The sequence below is a fragment of the Myodes glareolus genome, chromosome 10 (assembly GCF_982192425.1).
Source record: "Myodes glareolus chromosome 10, mMyoGla1.1, whole genome shotgun sequence".
Taxonomy (NCBI): domain Eukaryota; kingdom Metazoa; phylum Chordata; class Mammalia; order Rodentia; family Cricetidae; genus Myodes; species Myodes glareolus.
In genome coordinates, this window is record NC_142035.1 from 6,904,771 (window position 1) to 6,920,160 (window position 15,390).

A 15,390-nucleotide genomic window follows, 5' to 3' on the forward strand; every position below is an offset into this window, starting at 1 on the left:
GGGAGGGAGGGAGGAAGAGAAACAGACTGGTGCCTCAGTTGGAAAGAAACTTGGACTTGACGTGAATTCTTTCCTCCTGAAGCAGATGGAGGTGCAGGAGAGCTGGGACTGAGATAGGGGCAGACTTACTCAGAAAACTTTCCCCAGGCAGGATGGCCTCTTGGCAGGAGCCAAGCATTGCACAGTTGTCAATTTCCAGGTGACGGTTCTTTCTCAGAACTTCCCCTAGTCTTTTGTGGTCTGATTTAACAACCACAGTTTCAGCAAAGATGCTTGTGACCTGGAGCAGGGTATAGGAAGGCCCAGGAAGCCCCAGGCTGGAGGGCCACTCATCTCTCCCTTAGGAAGCTGGGAACTGTAGAGCTTATGCCTTTTTAAAGCTTATTTGAATGTGTTTATAATATTTACAGCATGCAACTTTTTCCCCACAAGGTGTTGAAATTATTAGTCATGAATGACATCAAAGTGCAGATATGTTAATTACCACAAGGCCTGAAGTATCTTTTTCGTGTGTTTAACTTTTTTTTTGTTTATTCTTTGCGTCTTTTACATCATGCATCTCCATCCAATTTATTTCCTTGTCCCTTCGTATCTGACCCCTGCCCTTGCTACGCGCCCCTGCAAATAAAATACAGTAAAATTTAAGAGGAAAAAAAAAGAAAAGAAAAACAGAGAAGAAAAGTTAATCTCGCCACGGAAGCTGTAGTGGGACACAGTGAGTCATGCAGCAAACCTTTCTGTCCATGTATCTTTAGCTGCAGTGTTCATTGCAAAGAGTCACTGGTCTGGTTGGAGGCCTCTGGTTTCTGCTATACTGTTGATGCTGGGCCCTCACTGAGTCTCCTCTTGGTTATCCTGCTCTTGCCCTGTGCTGTGGAGATCTGGAGGCTTTGGGTCTGCAGGGGTACTCACCTGGCTGCTGTAGCTCCCCAGAGCTACCTCAGCCATGCAGCCCAATCCCAGGCAAAGGAAGTCTGGGAGTCTCTTCTCAGCTGTCTGTTTTGGGCCCGATATCCAATGGACTTCTGATATCAAATGGATTGTCACCCACAAAACCATACGACTTACTGGTTCACACTGCCATGTGACTTCTCTTAGCAGGCAACCACAGGAAATGCCCCGCTCCACACCCACAGACCACCTGGAATAGTAGGACTTCTTTTAATACTGAACCAAGACTGAAGATTCAGAATTTGAATTCACATTTCACCAAAGGAGCCTCACTCCAATAGCTTGTATTGCAGGATGAACGATCAATACAGTACGTTCTACTTAGAAGTGTTCAGTCACTGTTTATTTAACCATCGGGTCCCTAATGTGGTCATCCTGTTAGATTTGGGGCCTACAAGATTACTGTCAGTGACAGAAGGAAGAAATTGTTTTAAATGTGAGCTCTTTTGGAAAAGAAATTCTAAGAGAAGAACAGAACACAGAGAGAATATGTCGGGGCTGGTGGGAAAGAGAAATACTCAATAGTTACCAATTCTGTCAATAGAGTTCTTTCTCAAACTTCTCCCAGCCTGGAACTGAAAGAAAAAAAAATCCCAAACAAGCAAAACAAAACAAACAAACAAACAAACAAACCAAGGCTTAGCTGCTCTGTCTCCAGCTTGGATGGGAAAGCAGTCTTTCCCCTACAGGAGAAAAGTGGAATCAAATCTCATCAGTATCTGGTCTCAAAAAGGAGCTCTCGTACTGGAGAGATGGTGCAGCCAGTAAGAGCCCCAACATGAGGGCTTGCCAGATTCCCAGAGCCTACAGGCAAAGCCAAGTATGGTTGCACAGGCTTGTGACACCAGTGCTGGGGGAGGGGGCGACAGGAGGGTCACCGGGGCTTGCTGGTTGACCCTGTCTTCACACACACACACACACACACACACACACACACACACACACACACACTCCCCTTGGAGGCTCTGCAGCTGCTGGCGATGGTGGTTAAATAAGGAAGTTTGAAAGGGTCAGGTGGAAGCTGTTGGAAGTTTAAGGTGTCCCTCCCTTAAGGGGCCGGCTAACTCTCTTGTTCCTTTACAGCTTAGATGAAGGGCAGTCAACATTGCTACAAATGGCATCTCTCTAGGGCACCTACCATGGTGGCACTGCCCACCTCCCTCAACTGTGGTTCCAGGCACACATCTTTATTTGTGTCAGTATAGGAAGACGGGGCTAAGGATCAACCATGGTGTGTGTGGCAGGGGGGTGGGGGCATCTTGTATCTTAACCCTTGGAATGTCAGCGTGGGTTTACTGTGCAAGCTCCACTGGAGAACTTGAGGAGGAGACCAGGTTAAAGATGAAGGTCTGGATTCTGCTGGGCAGGAGCTTGAACGCCATTTCAAGAATGTTCATGGCCAGCTGGGACGCTTGCTCTGTCCCAAGGACACGGCTCAGCCTCTAAACAATAAGCAATCAGCATATACTAATCAGCAGGCCCTAGTGGCTGCACCTTCCAAGGGGATGTTGTTTTGATTAGAGAGGTAGGTGCTGCAGCTGCTCTCCTGCAGCCAGAAGTCAAGAAGGAATTTTGCAGTGTCCTGACCTCAAAGAATACAGAACCAGAAAACCATGGCCATTCCTTAGGGGAGTGCATCATCAAGGTCTGTGTCTTGACCAAGTTCCTGCCGTCAACTCCAGAGCCAAGCCCCGCTTCCCGCTTCCCTTCGGTGGCTGCGGAAGAGGAAAATAAGTTGACAATAAGAGGCCAAAATGGCAGTGGAGTGCATGGGCAGAGGGGCTGCCAGGTGCTGTATTTTAACTGTTACATTTAAGGGGTCCCCGTTCACTAAGACTTTTTCTGGCCTTGCTTGAGGTGAGTGCACTGTGTGAGAGCAAAGGCGCGTCCCTGACGCTTCCGAGGCTCAACCTTCTGAGCGGAAGAAAGGAATCAGGCGCCTCCTCCGCACCCCTCCTCTCCTAGGGCACAGGGCTGCCCCAAGGCTTTCCTGAGGTCCCCAGGCTGGAGAGGAACTCCGGACCAGGCGCAGTTGAGGACGCCGGTGGATCCGCTTGAGAGTCCAGACAGCAAGCCCTGCAGAACCGCCAGGGCCCTTCCAGAAATCTCTGCACCTGTGTGGGCAGCGCCGGCAGCGTTCGGCTCAGAGAGTCCTACTCTGGGCAGGTCCAGGGGCCCCGCAACCCCCTTCGCGGGTACAGGTGAAGCTGTGGCGAGCAGCCACAGAACCCTGGAAAGTGCGGGCCCGAGGGCTTCCTCCTCTGCCCACACCCCACGAGTTTTCAGGGCGGAGTGGCCTCGGACCTTGGCAGCCGGCAGTGTGGTGCGCCAGGCTCAGTCTGGGTGCGTTCAACGTCATACAGGCGCTGCTCTGCTGGGGTCACAGGACGCCGTTTTTGCTTTCCGGGGACCCACGGGCTGAGAGAGCGAGGCAAAGCCATCTGCACGCTGCGCTCCTATAAATAGCGCTCGGGTGCCCTCTCGGCGCTGTCCCTCCCAGCGGCTGCACTGCGCGCCAAGACACAAAGTTGTACGCAGGGACAGGGGAACCCAGGGCAGTAGGCGCCCTGCACCTTAGAACTGAACCGGAAATATCGTGCTTTCGGCGGGGGACTCAGTTGAGCCGCCTACCTGCGTTGTAGTGAATCTGGGCTTTGGGGAAATTTTTGACCAAGCGCAAGTGGGAGTCGCTAGCATTCTGGCCATGAACACAACCTGGCGTTCTTCTCATCCCCGGAAACACCTCCTGCTTCTGTAATTTTTCCTGCGCCAGCCAGAGTACCTCGGACAGGACCGCCACCCACATCGCTTGGCACCCGCCACCCTGGCGTTTCCTCGTTGAGTTTCCTGTCTTCAGCTCTGTGCTCCATCGGGAAGTACTTGAGTTTGGGGTGAGCATTTATTTTGTTTCTCTGAGGTGTGATCGAGAGGGTCTGGAGACTTTTTAGATGTCAATGGACAAGTGTGACTTCAGGGGCCCCAGGCAAAACTGATTTTGGGGCGGAGGAGGTTAGGGTGGTGAGTTCTGCATGAGCTGCTTAAAGGACAAAGGTAACAGAACCAACCAGACAGCTCCAAGGGAGACTTCAGCCCAGAGAATTGGTGGAAGTGCGCGCGCCGCCGCCGCCGCCGCCGCCGCCTTTCCTGCAGCGCTGTCGATCTAGCCACTGGCATCTTCCAGAGCTCCGGGATCCCGGGGTAGCAGGCGCCGCCCCGGAGCAGAAGCGGCAGGCTGCGGCTTGCGCACGCGGCACACCATGGGCTCCGCGCGCCGGGCGCTGTCCGTGGTACTGGCTGTTCTGCTGGTTCTCGCGCTGCCTGGGTTGCCTGTCTGGGCACAGAATGACACCGAACCGATCGTGCTGGAGGGCAAGTGTCTGGTGGTGTGCGACTCGAATCCAGCCACAGACTCCAAGGGATCATCATCTTCCCCGTTGGGAATATCGGTCAGAGCAGCAAACTCCAAGGTGGCCTTTTCGGCGGTTCGGAGCACCAACCATGAGCCCTCCGAGATGAGCAACAAGACACGCATCATTTACTTTGATCAGGTCAGACCCCCGAGGGATGCAGGGCGCCCAGCGGGTGGGTGGTCGCTAAGTACCGAGAGCTGCCTGCCCAGATTAAGCTAGTATGATTAGGATGTGGCGAGATCATTTAAGTAGCTATCTCCCTGAAGGTATCAATCAGAAACTTTAACTACCTCCTTTCCCCAACAACCACAGCCCCAATACCCCCTTGGTGCCTAGCAGAGGCCTGGGCGGTGGGGTGGCTTGGGAGCGCAGAGGCAGGCACCTGGAGATCAAAACAAGTTTAGCAGCAACAGGTCATGGGGGCTGAAGGGAATACTGTCCCCGGATGCTGAGATCTACCGGTAGAGAACTTGGCCCTCTAGCTCAGACTTAGCAGCAAGTGCCCTGGAGGTGTTCCTGAGGGGCCCTAGAAGAGAGCCCATAAATGTTTGAGTTGTGTTTCCAGGTGGGAAACTCATCTCTCCAAGGAGCTCTGGGACTCCAGAAGGTGTTGAGACCCTGCCAAGTGGACGCAGAGGATTGAGGGTGGGGTTCTCAGGGCAAGAAGCTATGCAGGGTCCAGGGTGGCTGGATCAACACTACCCTGCCTGGTGTAGACCAAAAGCCCTTCTCACCACCACTTGACTTAGAAAAGTTGCCCAGGTAGGAAAAAAGGGGATTGAGTAATTGTGCAGAGCTTAGGTGGGTAAGTGCTGGGGAGCTGGGTTTTCCTTCCTGGTCTTGGTTTGGTTCCTGCAGGGCATTGCAAGGTGCTGAGGAGGCACAGATTTTGAGGTTGCAGTGAGGGGATGGGGCTGAATTGATGAAAGCCAAAGGGTCTGCTGAGTGGCTCAGGGCTCCGTGGACTGGAGTGATGAACAACCGCGGAGTATCACTATAGCAAAGCCCCCTAGGACAAAAGCCCAACTCCAGCATGGTGTACCCAACCCCAGCAGTACCTGGAGACTGTCTAATTCCAAAGTCACAGTTCCCAGCTGTATGCAGAGCCCAGTAGGCAGGTCAAGTGGGGCTGCGGGATGTGCCAGAGCAGACTGGTTTTTGTGCTAAGTGATACATTTGCCAGCCGGTCAGGGACAGAGATATCTCCCTAGAGGTTTAGTATGGGATAGGTATAAATTTAAAAAAAAATGAAGTAAGTAGTACTTTTGGAGATTTTGGTGCAGTATTTAGCAAAGTGAAGGGAAGGGAGCGTGACACCACCCCTGGTTGCTGTGTTAGTGCCCTATCTAAATGTTGGAACCCTGTGGACATCATGCTACAGTGCTTTGGGACATTCTTTTCAATGACCTTCCCATCAATTAGACGAGGAAAGGGATATTTCTTTTGTTCAGGGAGCCATGCATCTTAGAGACAACAAGACACATTCAGTTATAAATCTTGATGTGCTTGGATGCTTCAATTACCCTGTGGAGTCCGCATCCGGCTTTGTGTTTATTAACCAACACTAATCAGTCACCTCTATTTTGTTAATGAAGGATGCCTTTTGTATATGAATCAGGACATTAGCTAAGTGCCTTACTTTATTTTCAATGTGCTGGGAAAAGATGTTTTTGTCAAGGTTTTGTCAGAGAATCTTACACAGCTGGAGTCTGATCTCAGGGATCTGGTGCTTCCAGGGAAGAGGCTCGGATCTCAGTCCAATCGCATACACATTCGTATTTCAAGCAGAGCTGAGGCTGGTGCATTTACCTAAACGTTCTAAGCGTTCTGACGTTCTGGTGTGCTGTGGAGAGGCAGTAGTGCACTTTGAGGAAGAATGCAGGAAGTGTGTGTGTATTCATTTCGGCGAGAAGGCGATGGTTAACACAGTTATCAACAGACCAGTTCTGGCAAACAGAAAATATGTGTTTAGAGACACATCTGACTTTTATGGATTTACTCCTTGGCGAAACATGAAAGAAAGCCTCCTTATTTATCTTCTGATCTCTCAGGAAGGGACTTACCTCTGAGACACTGAAATTTAGCTGAGGACTCACTGAAATTCAGAGTTAATGTCTTAACCAACCAGGCATTACAAGGTGTGTTATGGCTTTCTTAGAAACAGTGCTTAACTTCACTTTTCACTTTTGACCCTTGGATATCAAATGGATTTTTGGTGACTGATAGGATCAAACAGGACACTGAAGAACACAGAAAGGCCCCTCAGTTTACTGTCTGATGCGTCCATGAGCTTCTCTTGGCATCTAGCCAAGGCTGACTCATCACCAATGTATTATGTTAAGGCTTAGATGGTACATAAACCAAACAAATGGCCATGGACCTGAGGAGAGCCCTGGCAGAGGCTGGGAAACGGACCTGGCTTTCCCATCTCTGTTATACCAACTGTTGGTGTCAAGGATGACACCTCATGGTGGAGGGGGTCTGCCTCTGTGAGGCATCCAGGAATTACTGCAGAGAAGCCCATGGATGTCCATTGGCTGGCTGGGTAACGTCACTTCTGGACACTGGGAAGGCTTATAGACTGTGGAGACGTAACTGTATGGTAGATGCCTGCCATCTGATTCTCTGTGTAAAGCTAACACACACCTTTCTATGTTACTTTGATGACCCTAGAGACATCTGGCCTGGAAATTGAGGCATGAATACAACACCGTTGCTTTGTTTTTATTTTTGCCTGTACTATTTATAAGGTAGAAGAACCTTTCATTATGCACATCCATTTTCCAAGTCACTTAAGAGGAAAGAAATAGGATTATCTGTTTTATTCTCTATTATTTCTGAAGTTAGTAATTGAAAAAAGAAGAAAGGAAGGAGAGAAGAAATATAGAAGGAAGATATAAAGGAAAGAAGAGGGAGAGAGGAGGAAGAGGAAGGGGAGGAAGAGGGGGAGGAAAAGGGAGAGGAGAAAGAGGGGGAAAGAAGAGGGAGGGAAGGAAGAAGGAATTTACTCAGTCAAAAATTATAATAATTTATCTTTATTTGTTGTTTTTATCTGTAGATCCTGGTTAACGTGGGCAATTTTTTCACACTGGAATCTGTTTTTGTGGCGCCTAGGAAAGGAATCTACAGTTTCACTTTTCACGTAATTAAAGTCTACCAGAGCCAAACAATCCAGGTGTGTGTGTCGACCTGTGTGCTCTCTGATGCTGCGTTTAAGTCCACATTCAGACAGTCGCTCGCATAGTAAAGATAGTTGTCCACCCTTTTAATGTATTATTAAGGATTTAATTTGCATGTTTTCCTCATAACATCCATTTGAGTATGTGATAAGGCACCTAGAAAAGAAGCAAATGAGGTATTACTCTGATTACAGCCCAATGTAAAGCAAAGCAAGCAAACAAACAAAAAACCCAAAACAAAACAAAACACAGCTTGGCAAAACCTGGACACCAATCTCTGCAGAAGATCTTGGTTTTATCTCATTCCTGAACAAAAGTTATCCAAAGTTATAAGGAAGAAAATCTTATAAAACTTTACAAATGGTCATTAAATAAGCAAAACACATTTATAATCGTTTAAAAATTATGAGATACAATTAGCCATGGAAACCAATCAACCACGATACGGCCACTGATGATTCTTTTGAGAAAGGATGTACAGAGCACATCATGCTATGGTTTACTTTTAATACCTCCATCTCAGGAGCTTCTTCTCAGTTGCAGTTGCATGGTTAGTCATGTGTCTTGTCTGGTGCTTGCACGTACAAACTTGATTTTACACTAGAGAAGACATAGAGATATTATAGCATTAAAATATGTCAATAATAATATATAATAAATCAACAATATAGAGCATACATAATAAACAATATAATAAGCAATACAGTGCATACATAATAAATATAATAAGCAATACAGTACATGTCTATGTAATTCTAAGATATGTTTTATTGAATGTTTAGCATTTATATTACATTTCATATCTCTATGATTAATAGATGGCATGGTCGCCTGTCACTTTTTTATACCCTAGTGACTCAATAAATTGACTAGCCTTAGATTGAATCTCTTCCATATTAATTTTAACCTTGAAAAAAGAGAGTATAGAAAGATCACATCTGCTTCCCTGGAAACTATGGTGTTTCAAATGACTTCTGTTGCTGCTCAAATTGCAGAAAAGGAGACACCTACTCCAACGACGCCGGCAGCATCTGTCTGTGTCTGACTTTATTCCCCAAAGAGTTGATGCTGAGTATGTGGGGCCAGTAGAGTAGTTAGCTTTGTTTACACGCCAAAGGAAAGTCAGTTTTCACATGATCAGGTGGCTCTCTGGATGGCATTGTTTTGGTAGGTAGTTAAGGAAAGTTCTATAGAAACAAACACATGCACATACATTAAATATACTCACAATAGCCATACATCAAATCTGACCCCGATTTGTCCAGTTTGAAGGGAAGGAGGCTATTTCCCTGAATAACAAATGTTTGGCCAGCTCAGCTGTCTTAGACGATTTCCTAGCACACGTTCTGATTTTAAAGGGAACTTTTTCATGCTCATCTCTTTCCTTGCAGGTTAACTTGATGTTGAATGGGAAACCAGTCATATCTGCTTTTGCTGGGGACAAAGACGTGACTCGAGAAGCCGCCACTAATGGAGTACTACTGTACCTGGACAAAGAAGATAAGGTTTACCTAAAACTGGAGAAAGGTAACTTACTCGGCGGCTGGCAGTATTCCACGTTTTCTGGCTTTCTGGTGTTCCCTCTATAGAACTTGACTTCTCCGTGATGCCCGTGAGTGAGGGCACCCATCCCTGGGTTACCAGAAGATCACGTTTTACCCTTGGATTGATGTCCCTTTTGTTTTGCTCATGAGTGACTATGGATTCTCTTTAAGGATTCTAGACCCGTCTGGAGAAACATAAATGTCACAGATTATTTTCATGTATGTGCCAGTTTCCTTATGTGTCAATCTGGACTCCAAAGCTGGAAATCCCTAAATCTGCTTACAGGTTAACAGTCAGAAGTTGTCTCAAGGTTCGTTCTATTTTGTTTCCTGCTGTTACTGCATTGGGGTTTTCAGTTCTTTGTTCTTGAAACGCCGGCAAGCTTGTCTGAAAGTTAGAAATCTTGGAAGTTCTGACTTCAGTGGTTATTATGGCACTGCCAAAGACTCGTATCTCGTGTGGGTTCATCGGTTACACTTGTGTTCTTTTCCTTTGTTTGGGATTAGAATTACTTTGGCATTGGTTTGTTTTGTTTTCTTAAGGTAACTGGGATTGTATTTTAGTGAGTGTCATTGTGTTTTCTCTACCCATAAGGTAACAAATGGCTTGCCTCAAAATGTAACTTGACTCTGAGCTCACCCACATGATCTCCCTCTTGTTCCCTAAAATGAATGCTCCATAGTTGTATTTTAATTATATATGTGAAAGAGTCATATTTTCCCAAATTATATTTTCTAAATAGGAAAAATAGATCATAATCTGACAAAGAAAAAGTTACTTACCCCAATTCTAAATGCTCAGTCCCCAAACCTTGGCAAAATAGCTCTCCTTGGTGGAAAATCTTATACTATATTGCTCAACTTTAATTAACGTGATTGATAACAACCACTTTATTAAAACCATAAGGGATTATTTTCCCCTTCAACATGACCATGTTATTAACTGGAGATGGTACGCCCTTGTTTTTAATTATATCTATTTTTCAAATCTCCTGTTGTGTTTGAAATATCATCTGGTTTTTGCCTTAATTCCTTAACTTGTATATATATATATATATATTTATCTGTTCAGCTAATATTAAATCCAGATACTCCATAACAAAATTTAGTGCAATATCTTATTTTGTCTTTTGTATAGGTCATATGAATTCATAAAATTATTTATGTCTCTGTTGCAGAATAAAGATTATTATATGTTAGTGGGATGGTTGGTTTGGTCCTTTTGGTTCTGACAATGTGTCTTCCGTGGAGTTTGTGCGCCCCTCCACCATTCCTTCCATCCTGTGTCCTTCCCTCTTTCTCCATTTCCTTCCTTCTGCCCTTTCTTCCCTTTTTCCAGTTTCTTCCTCGAGTTAAGAGAAAACCAACCCTTCCTGAGTTTTCAGGTAATGTTCTTTGAGTTGGTATAGGAAATCTTTACTGTATTTAATATGTCCAAATCCAGGAGTAGCAAGCTTGCCAAAAGGGAATCAATGAATTTAGCAAACTCTTCCTTCATAAGGACTTGTGAGGAAAATGAAGTTAAAAAGATCTCTTGAAATCTCACAAGGTTGCTCCATGTATGAGAGAGTGGTGGCCAGCATCAGGCTGGTATCTCCAGAGGACTTTGACAAAGATTCCACTCTTACAGCATCCCTCCTCAAAGGGGGAGACAATATTTCTGTGACTCTGGGTGGTGATGGTGATGGCTCCATTTCCGGGTTTGTGGCCTGCTGGTGGCAAGGGTCCTCTGGTAGCTGGGGTCTCAAGAGTGTGTCACAAAGAGACCCACACAGGTACAACTTCCAGTGTCTATGATTAATCTCCAAGTTAGGATGTTCAGTCAGCTCTAGGAAGACACCTCTGTTTCCTAGAAATAACTCTCTGCAGACACTGGCAACAATCCTTACTGGCTTTCTGTTAATAGCCTGATTTTGTAATTTGAAAAAAATATAAAGCAAACAAAACGAAACAGCATTTTATGGAGAGACAACAAAGGGAGCTTTAGTCCCCAGGCCAGTGCAAGCCTCTAACCATGCAACAACTCTGCCTAGCAGATAATCCCACCCCATCTATGCATACTGAGTCTGCATCCGGGCATCCAGCAAGAGAATCATAAGTGACTAGATCTGTTAGTCATTATTTTGGCAACGCAGGTCACAAGTATTGAATGACCAATTGTCACCTACCGCAGGATGGAGAAAGTGGGGCTATTGTCAAAATAGCCTCAATGTATCAATGTATTTCATCAGTGCGTCAATGTATTTCACGAATGGACTTGTAGCCAACATTGAGGGCTTGTCCTCATCTTTCTTGATTCTTATGATCATTAAGATACATTGGTGAAGCTCTGAACTTTGACTCCCAAGCTCTAACATGTGCATCTTGGGATACAGGATCCATTGTGTACTGGGGGAAGACCTGAGACAGTGGCTGTCAGATGTCGAGGTCTGTGATGCTAGAGCCTGAGCGAAGAGATCAGGCCAGGATGCGAGCCATGGAGGTCCCACTCAGCGACCCTCTAGGAGATTAAGAGCTATCACAAGCCCATGGTTCAGAACGTAAAAATGGCAAAAGAGAGCACAAGCAAGAGGTGGGATGACTTAGACATGTCATAATATTTCATTTGCATTTTAATAAATAAAGCTTGCCTGAAGATCAGAGAGTGAAAGAGCCCTACTGATCAGCCATACAGACCAGGCAGTGGTGACACACACCTTTAATCCCAGTAGCCACACTAGTTTGCCTTAGAAACTGGGCTGTGCAAGCCTTTAAGACCAACCTGAGAGAGAAATGTAAGACAGGAGGAGACAGCTCTCAGATACAGTCTCATTCTGAGATTCATGGAGGCAGGATCACCATTTCAGACTGAGGTAGAGGTAAGAGCCAATGACTAGCTGTTTTACTTTTCTGACCTTCAGGTTGAACCCCAATTTCTGTCTCTGAGTTTTTATTAATCGTGCTACATAGTCCAGAAAACCCCAGCTTTGGGTAGATACAGGATGTGGTCCTGTGACCACTGTTTGTTCTCCCCATCACTCCTGCAGGGTCTTTGTCTTTCTGAGCTTGAGTTACTGCATTTGCAAAGAAGTAATTGACTATGGAGGACTGTGAGCATTGCTGTAAGACACAGGAAGTGCTTGGGGCCTGGTGGGAGCTGGATTCTCCAGTCTGAACACTGAATCTTGTGATCCCCAACATTTAAGGCCTTAAATGGTCAGAACAACAAGGCTGTCTATGGAGAGTACAGGGTCCTCACTGATAGCGGGAGCTGAGCTGGGATGAGCAGGACGAAGACCAGAAGTGGCGTTGTCACAAATATTTCCTCAAATGGCACCAGGTACTCTCTGCATAGTCTATAGCTTGAAAAACTGTTTTCAAAAGCTGATGTGCTCAAAAGATGCACACTAGTAGAACCCTGCATTTGCCTTGGCCCCTCAGCACTTGCAGCGGGAGCCCCTCCCTCCTAGACACTTCCTAGATTCTGTGTCCCTGCCCCTTGCATGGAATGCAAACCATTCTCTGCAGCGAACAGTTTCCCCTAAAAGAATCTCAAGGAAGCAAAGCTGAAGGAACAAGCAGGGGTTCAGGGAATTGGCTTGATTCCAGGTGTTTTGGGGAAGCTGCCTGTGGTTCACCCAACTGGATTAGACTTAGAAATTTTTGAATTCACTATCATTGTTGTCTACTTAAGTTTGCGTCCCTCTTTCTTTTGATTTTTTTAGTGATATTTATTGTATTCTTTGAGGTCCTAGCCTCTACCTTTTAGCAAATAATTGCTTTAAATTGTGTATGTGTATGTTTGTCATGTGTGTTCACCTGTGTGTGTATGTTTGTCGTGCATGTGTACCTGTGTGTGCATGTTTATTGTGTGTATATACCTGTATGTATATGTTTGTCATGTGTGTTCACCTGTGTGTGGATGTTTGTCATGTGTGTACACCTGTGTGTACGTATTTGTTGTGTTGTACATCTGTGTGTTTTGGCCATGTGTGTACACCTGTGTGTGCATGTTTGCCATGTATATGCACCTGTATGTGCATGTTTATGGAGGTCAAAGGTCAATATCAGGTGTCTTCTTTGATCATTCTGACCTTAATTATGGGACAGGGTCTCTCACCGAACCTGGAGCTTACCAGTTGGCTAGCCTAGCTGTCCATCAAGTCTCAGTGACCTTCCTGGCTCCACCTCCCTGGCACTGGGGTTATAGATACATTGCACCTGGCTTTTTACCTGAGTCCTGAGGGTCTGGACTTAGACCCTCGTGCTAGTGTGGTATGCACTTTACCCTCTGAGCCATCTTCTCAGCCTCCAGTTTAGGTTTTGAAACCATCGTTGTCAGCTAACACAGATGAAATTATCCTCACGATGGACTGTGGGCTGCAAGATCCCAAGGTTGTAGCATGAGTGATAACCCCCTTTCCTTGCTTGTCCGTTTTCCCTAAGCACCAGCCAAAGCTAGATTTGTCACGTGAAGCCACAGTAACCTGTAGACGTGGTCCCACCCCACTGAGGGCCCTAGGCTTGACTGATCCCCCTGTACTGTATAGATCACCTGTCGCTTGAGCAACAGCGTCCATTGGGCTTAGCAAGGCCCACATATCAGTTTGCCTGGTGCTATTCAAAGGGCTAAGAACAGAGATGTGTGGCACCTTGGTCTTCACACAAAGCCTTGGCTCAATTCTGGTCCCTAGTGACTAGCAGAGGGGGAACGTGGAGGATTGGAGATGTTGGTACCTAGCTAGGTGGGTTTTATTCTCTTTCTAATTAGTGTGGCTTTTGAGATTAAAATCACTCATGTGCATGCAGGCATGCACACACAATCATGCTACCCCAACCTTTCTGAGAGGCAATAATAGTCCTGTGTCTTTGACCCTAAACTCTTTCATCTTCTTTTCAAGTTAACACATGTAAGAATCACCTGGGGACCTTGGTCAGAGGTTGACTTGGATGGAGTAGATCTGGGAGGGGTTTGTACCTCTATGCTGGTAACAACTGCGTCCTGCATCCTCAGCTGCTGCTGCTGACTTGGGTGCTTGCTTACAGGAGAACAGACTTTCATCATTTCTACAGCTTACTTACTCATACATTCTACCTACTATAGCACCTACAGCTTCTGGGGCTTGCTAGAAACCCTGGTGGTGGACCCAAGACTCACACCAGATCTACCCAGTTGCAATTTGCATTTTAAGAAGGGTTTATGTTCTTGTCAAGAGGTTTGTTTTTTTTAGATTTATTCATTTTGTTTTATGTGCATGGGTGTCTGCGTGTGTGTCTGTACATCGTGTGCATGCAGTGCACCTGGAGGTCAGAAGAGGGCATCAGATCCCCTGGAACTGGAGTTATGGACAGATGGTGCTGGGAACTGAACCTGGATCCTCTGGAAGAACAGTGAGTGCTCTTAACAGCTGATCTGCATCTCCAACACCACGCGAGGGGTTTTAAGCACCGCCAGGTTCTAGAAGCCTTGTCTTTAAGGGAGACTGTCTGCTTTGGAACCACGTGGTACAACAGGCTGCCTCAGCTTAACAAAGTCTTTCAAGTTCCTGTAGGTTCAGGGTATTTCCTTTGCAGTGACAGAGGCATGGGAGTCTACCTGTGACTCAATGTGTAGTGGCTGCTTTGTTTTCTGTGAGCAGTGGTGCTCGCCCAGGTCCAGGTTTCAAGGAGGATCAGTCTGGAACCTCATTCTGTGAGGGAAGAGAGCCAGGGAGCATCTGGAGCGCAGCAAGCAAGGGTTGGAGGATGGCTCCGAGTGGGGGGAAAGATGCTGGACCACCGGCCTGAAGACACAGGTAAGTCATCCACACCACATGGCGTCTGGGGAACCTTCCTCCCCAGACCAGCGTTTGTTCTGAAGCACTGGGAGCTGCAGCTAGCTTTCCTCTGTAAACAAAGTGCTCCCCTCTGAGGTGGCAGTGCCTCTCTCTGGATAAGGATAGATTTTTTTTCTCTCTCTCTCCAGCTCCTCTCTAACGCTTCTCTGGTTTTTGTCGTGTTTAAGCTTTTCTGTCAAACCATAATCAATAACAGACAGAAAATACGCGGAAAATTAGAGTGGAGTGGCCAACTATTTCAACATTCTCTTTCCCCCTTATCTTCATGACAAGTGTGTGTGTGTGTGTGTGTGTGTGTGTGTGTGTGTGTGCGCGCGCGCGTGTGTAATGGCTTGACTGACCTGCCCATCAGGGAGTCGTTTCCTAGTTTTCTTCCACAGCTTTCCAGAGAGAAAGAGAATAAAATCTAAGATGCTGTGGTTGGGCCCACCCAGCCGCTTTCAGACAAGCTGCGCTGACCGTGGGAATGACTGCCCAGCCACAGGACAGT

At 46.4% G+C, this 15,390-nt stretch overlaps 1 protein-coding gene across 1 annotated transcript; it reads left to right on the forward strand.

Moving 5' to 3' along the window:
• Positions 1-3,310: 3,310 nt before the first annotated feature.
• Positions 3,311-10,283, forward strand: Cbln4 (cerebellin 4 precursor). Its single transcript, XM_048440861.3, has 3 exons — positions 3,311-4,499; positions 7,420-7,536; positions 8,932-10,283. Exons 1-3 carry the CDS (start codon positions 4,209-4,211, stop codon positions 9,127-9,129), a joined length of 606 nt encoding a protein of 201 aa, XP_048296818.3. The 5' UTR covers positions 3,311-4,208; the 3' UTR covers positions 9,130-10,283.
• Positions 10,284-15,390: the final 5,107 nt, after the last annotated feature.

Bases quoted from the DNA above. Each gene is read 5' to 3' on its own strand.
- Cbln4 (XM_048440861.3), top strand. From the start codon at position 4,209: ATGGGCTCCGCGCGCCGGGCGCTGTCCGTGGTACTGGCTGTTCTGCTG. The intron at 4,500-7,419 runs GTCAGACCCCCG...TTTTATCTGTAG, and splicing joins GCATCATTTACTTTGATCAG to ATCCTGGTTAACGTGGGCAA. The intron at 7,537-8,931 runs GTGTGTGTGTCG...CTTTCCTTGCAG, and splicing joins ACCAGAGCCAAACAATCCAG to GTTAACTTGATGTTGAATGG.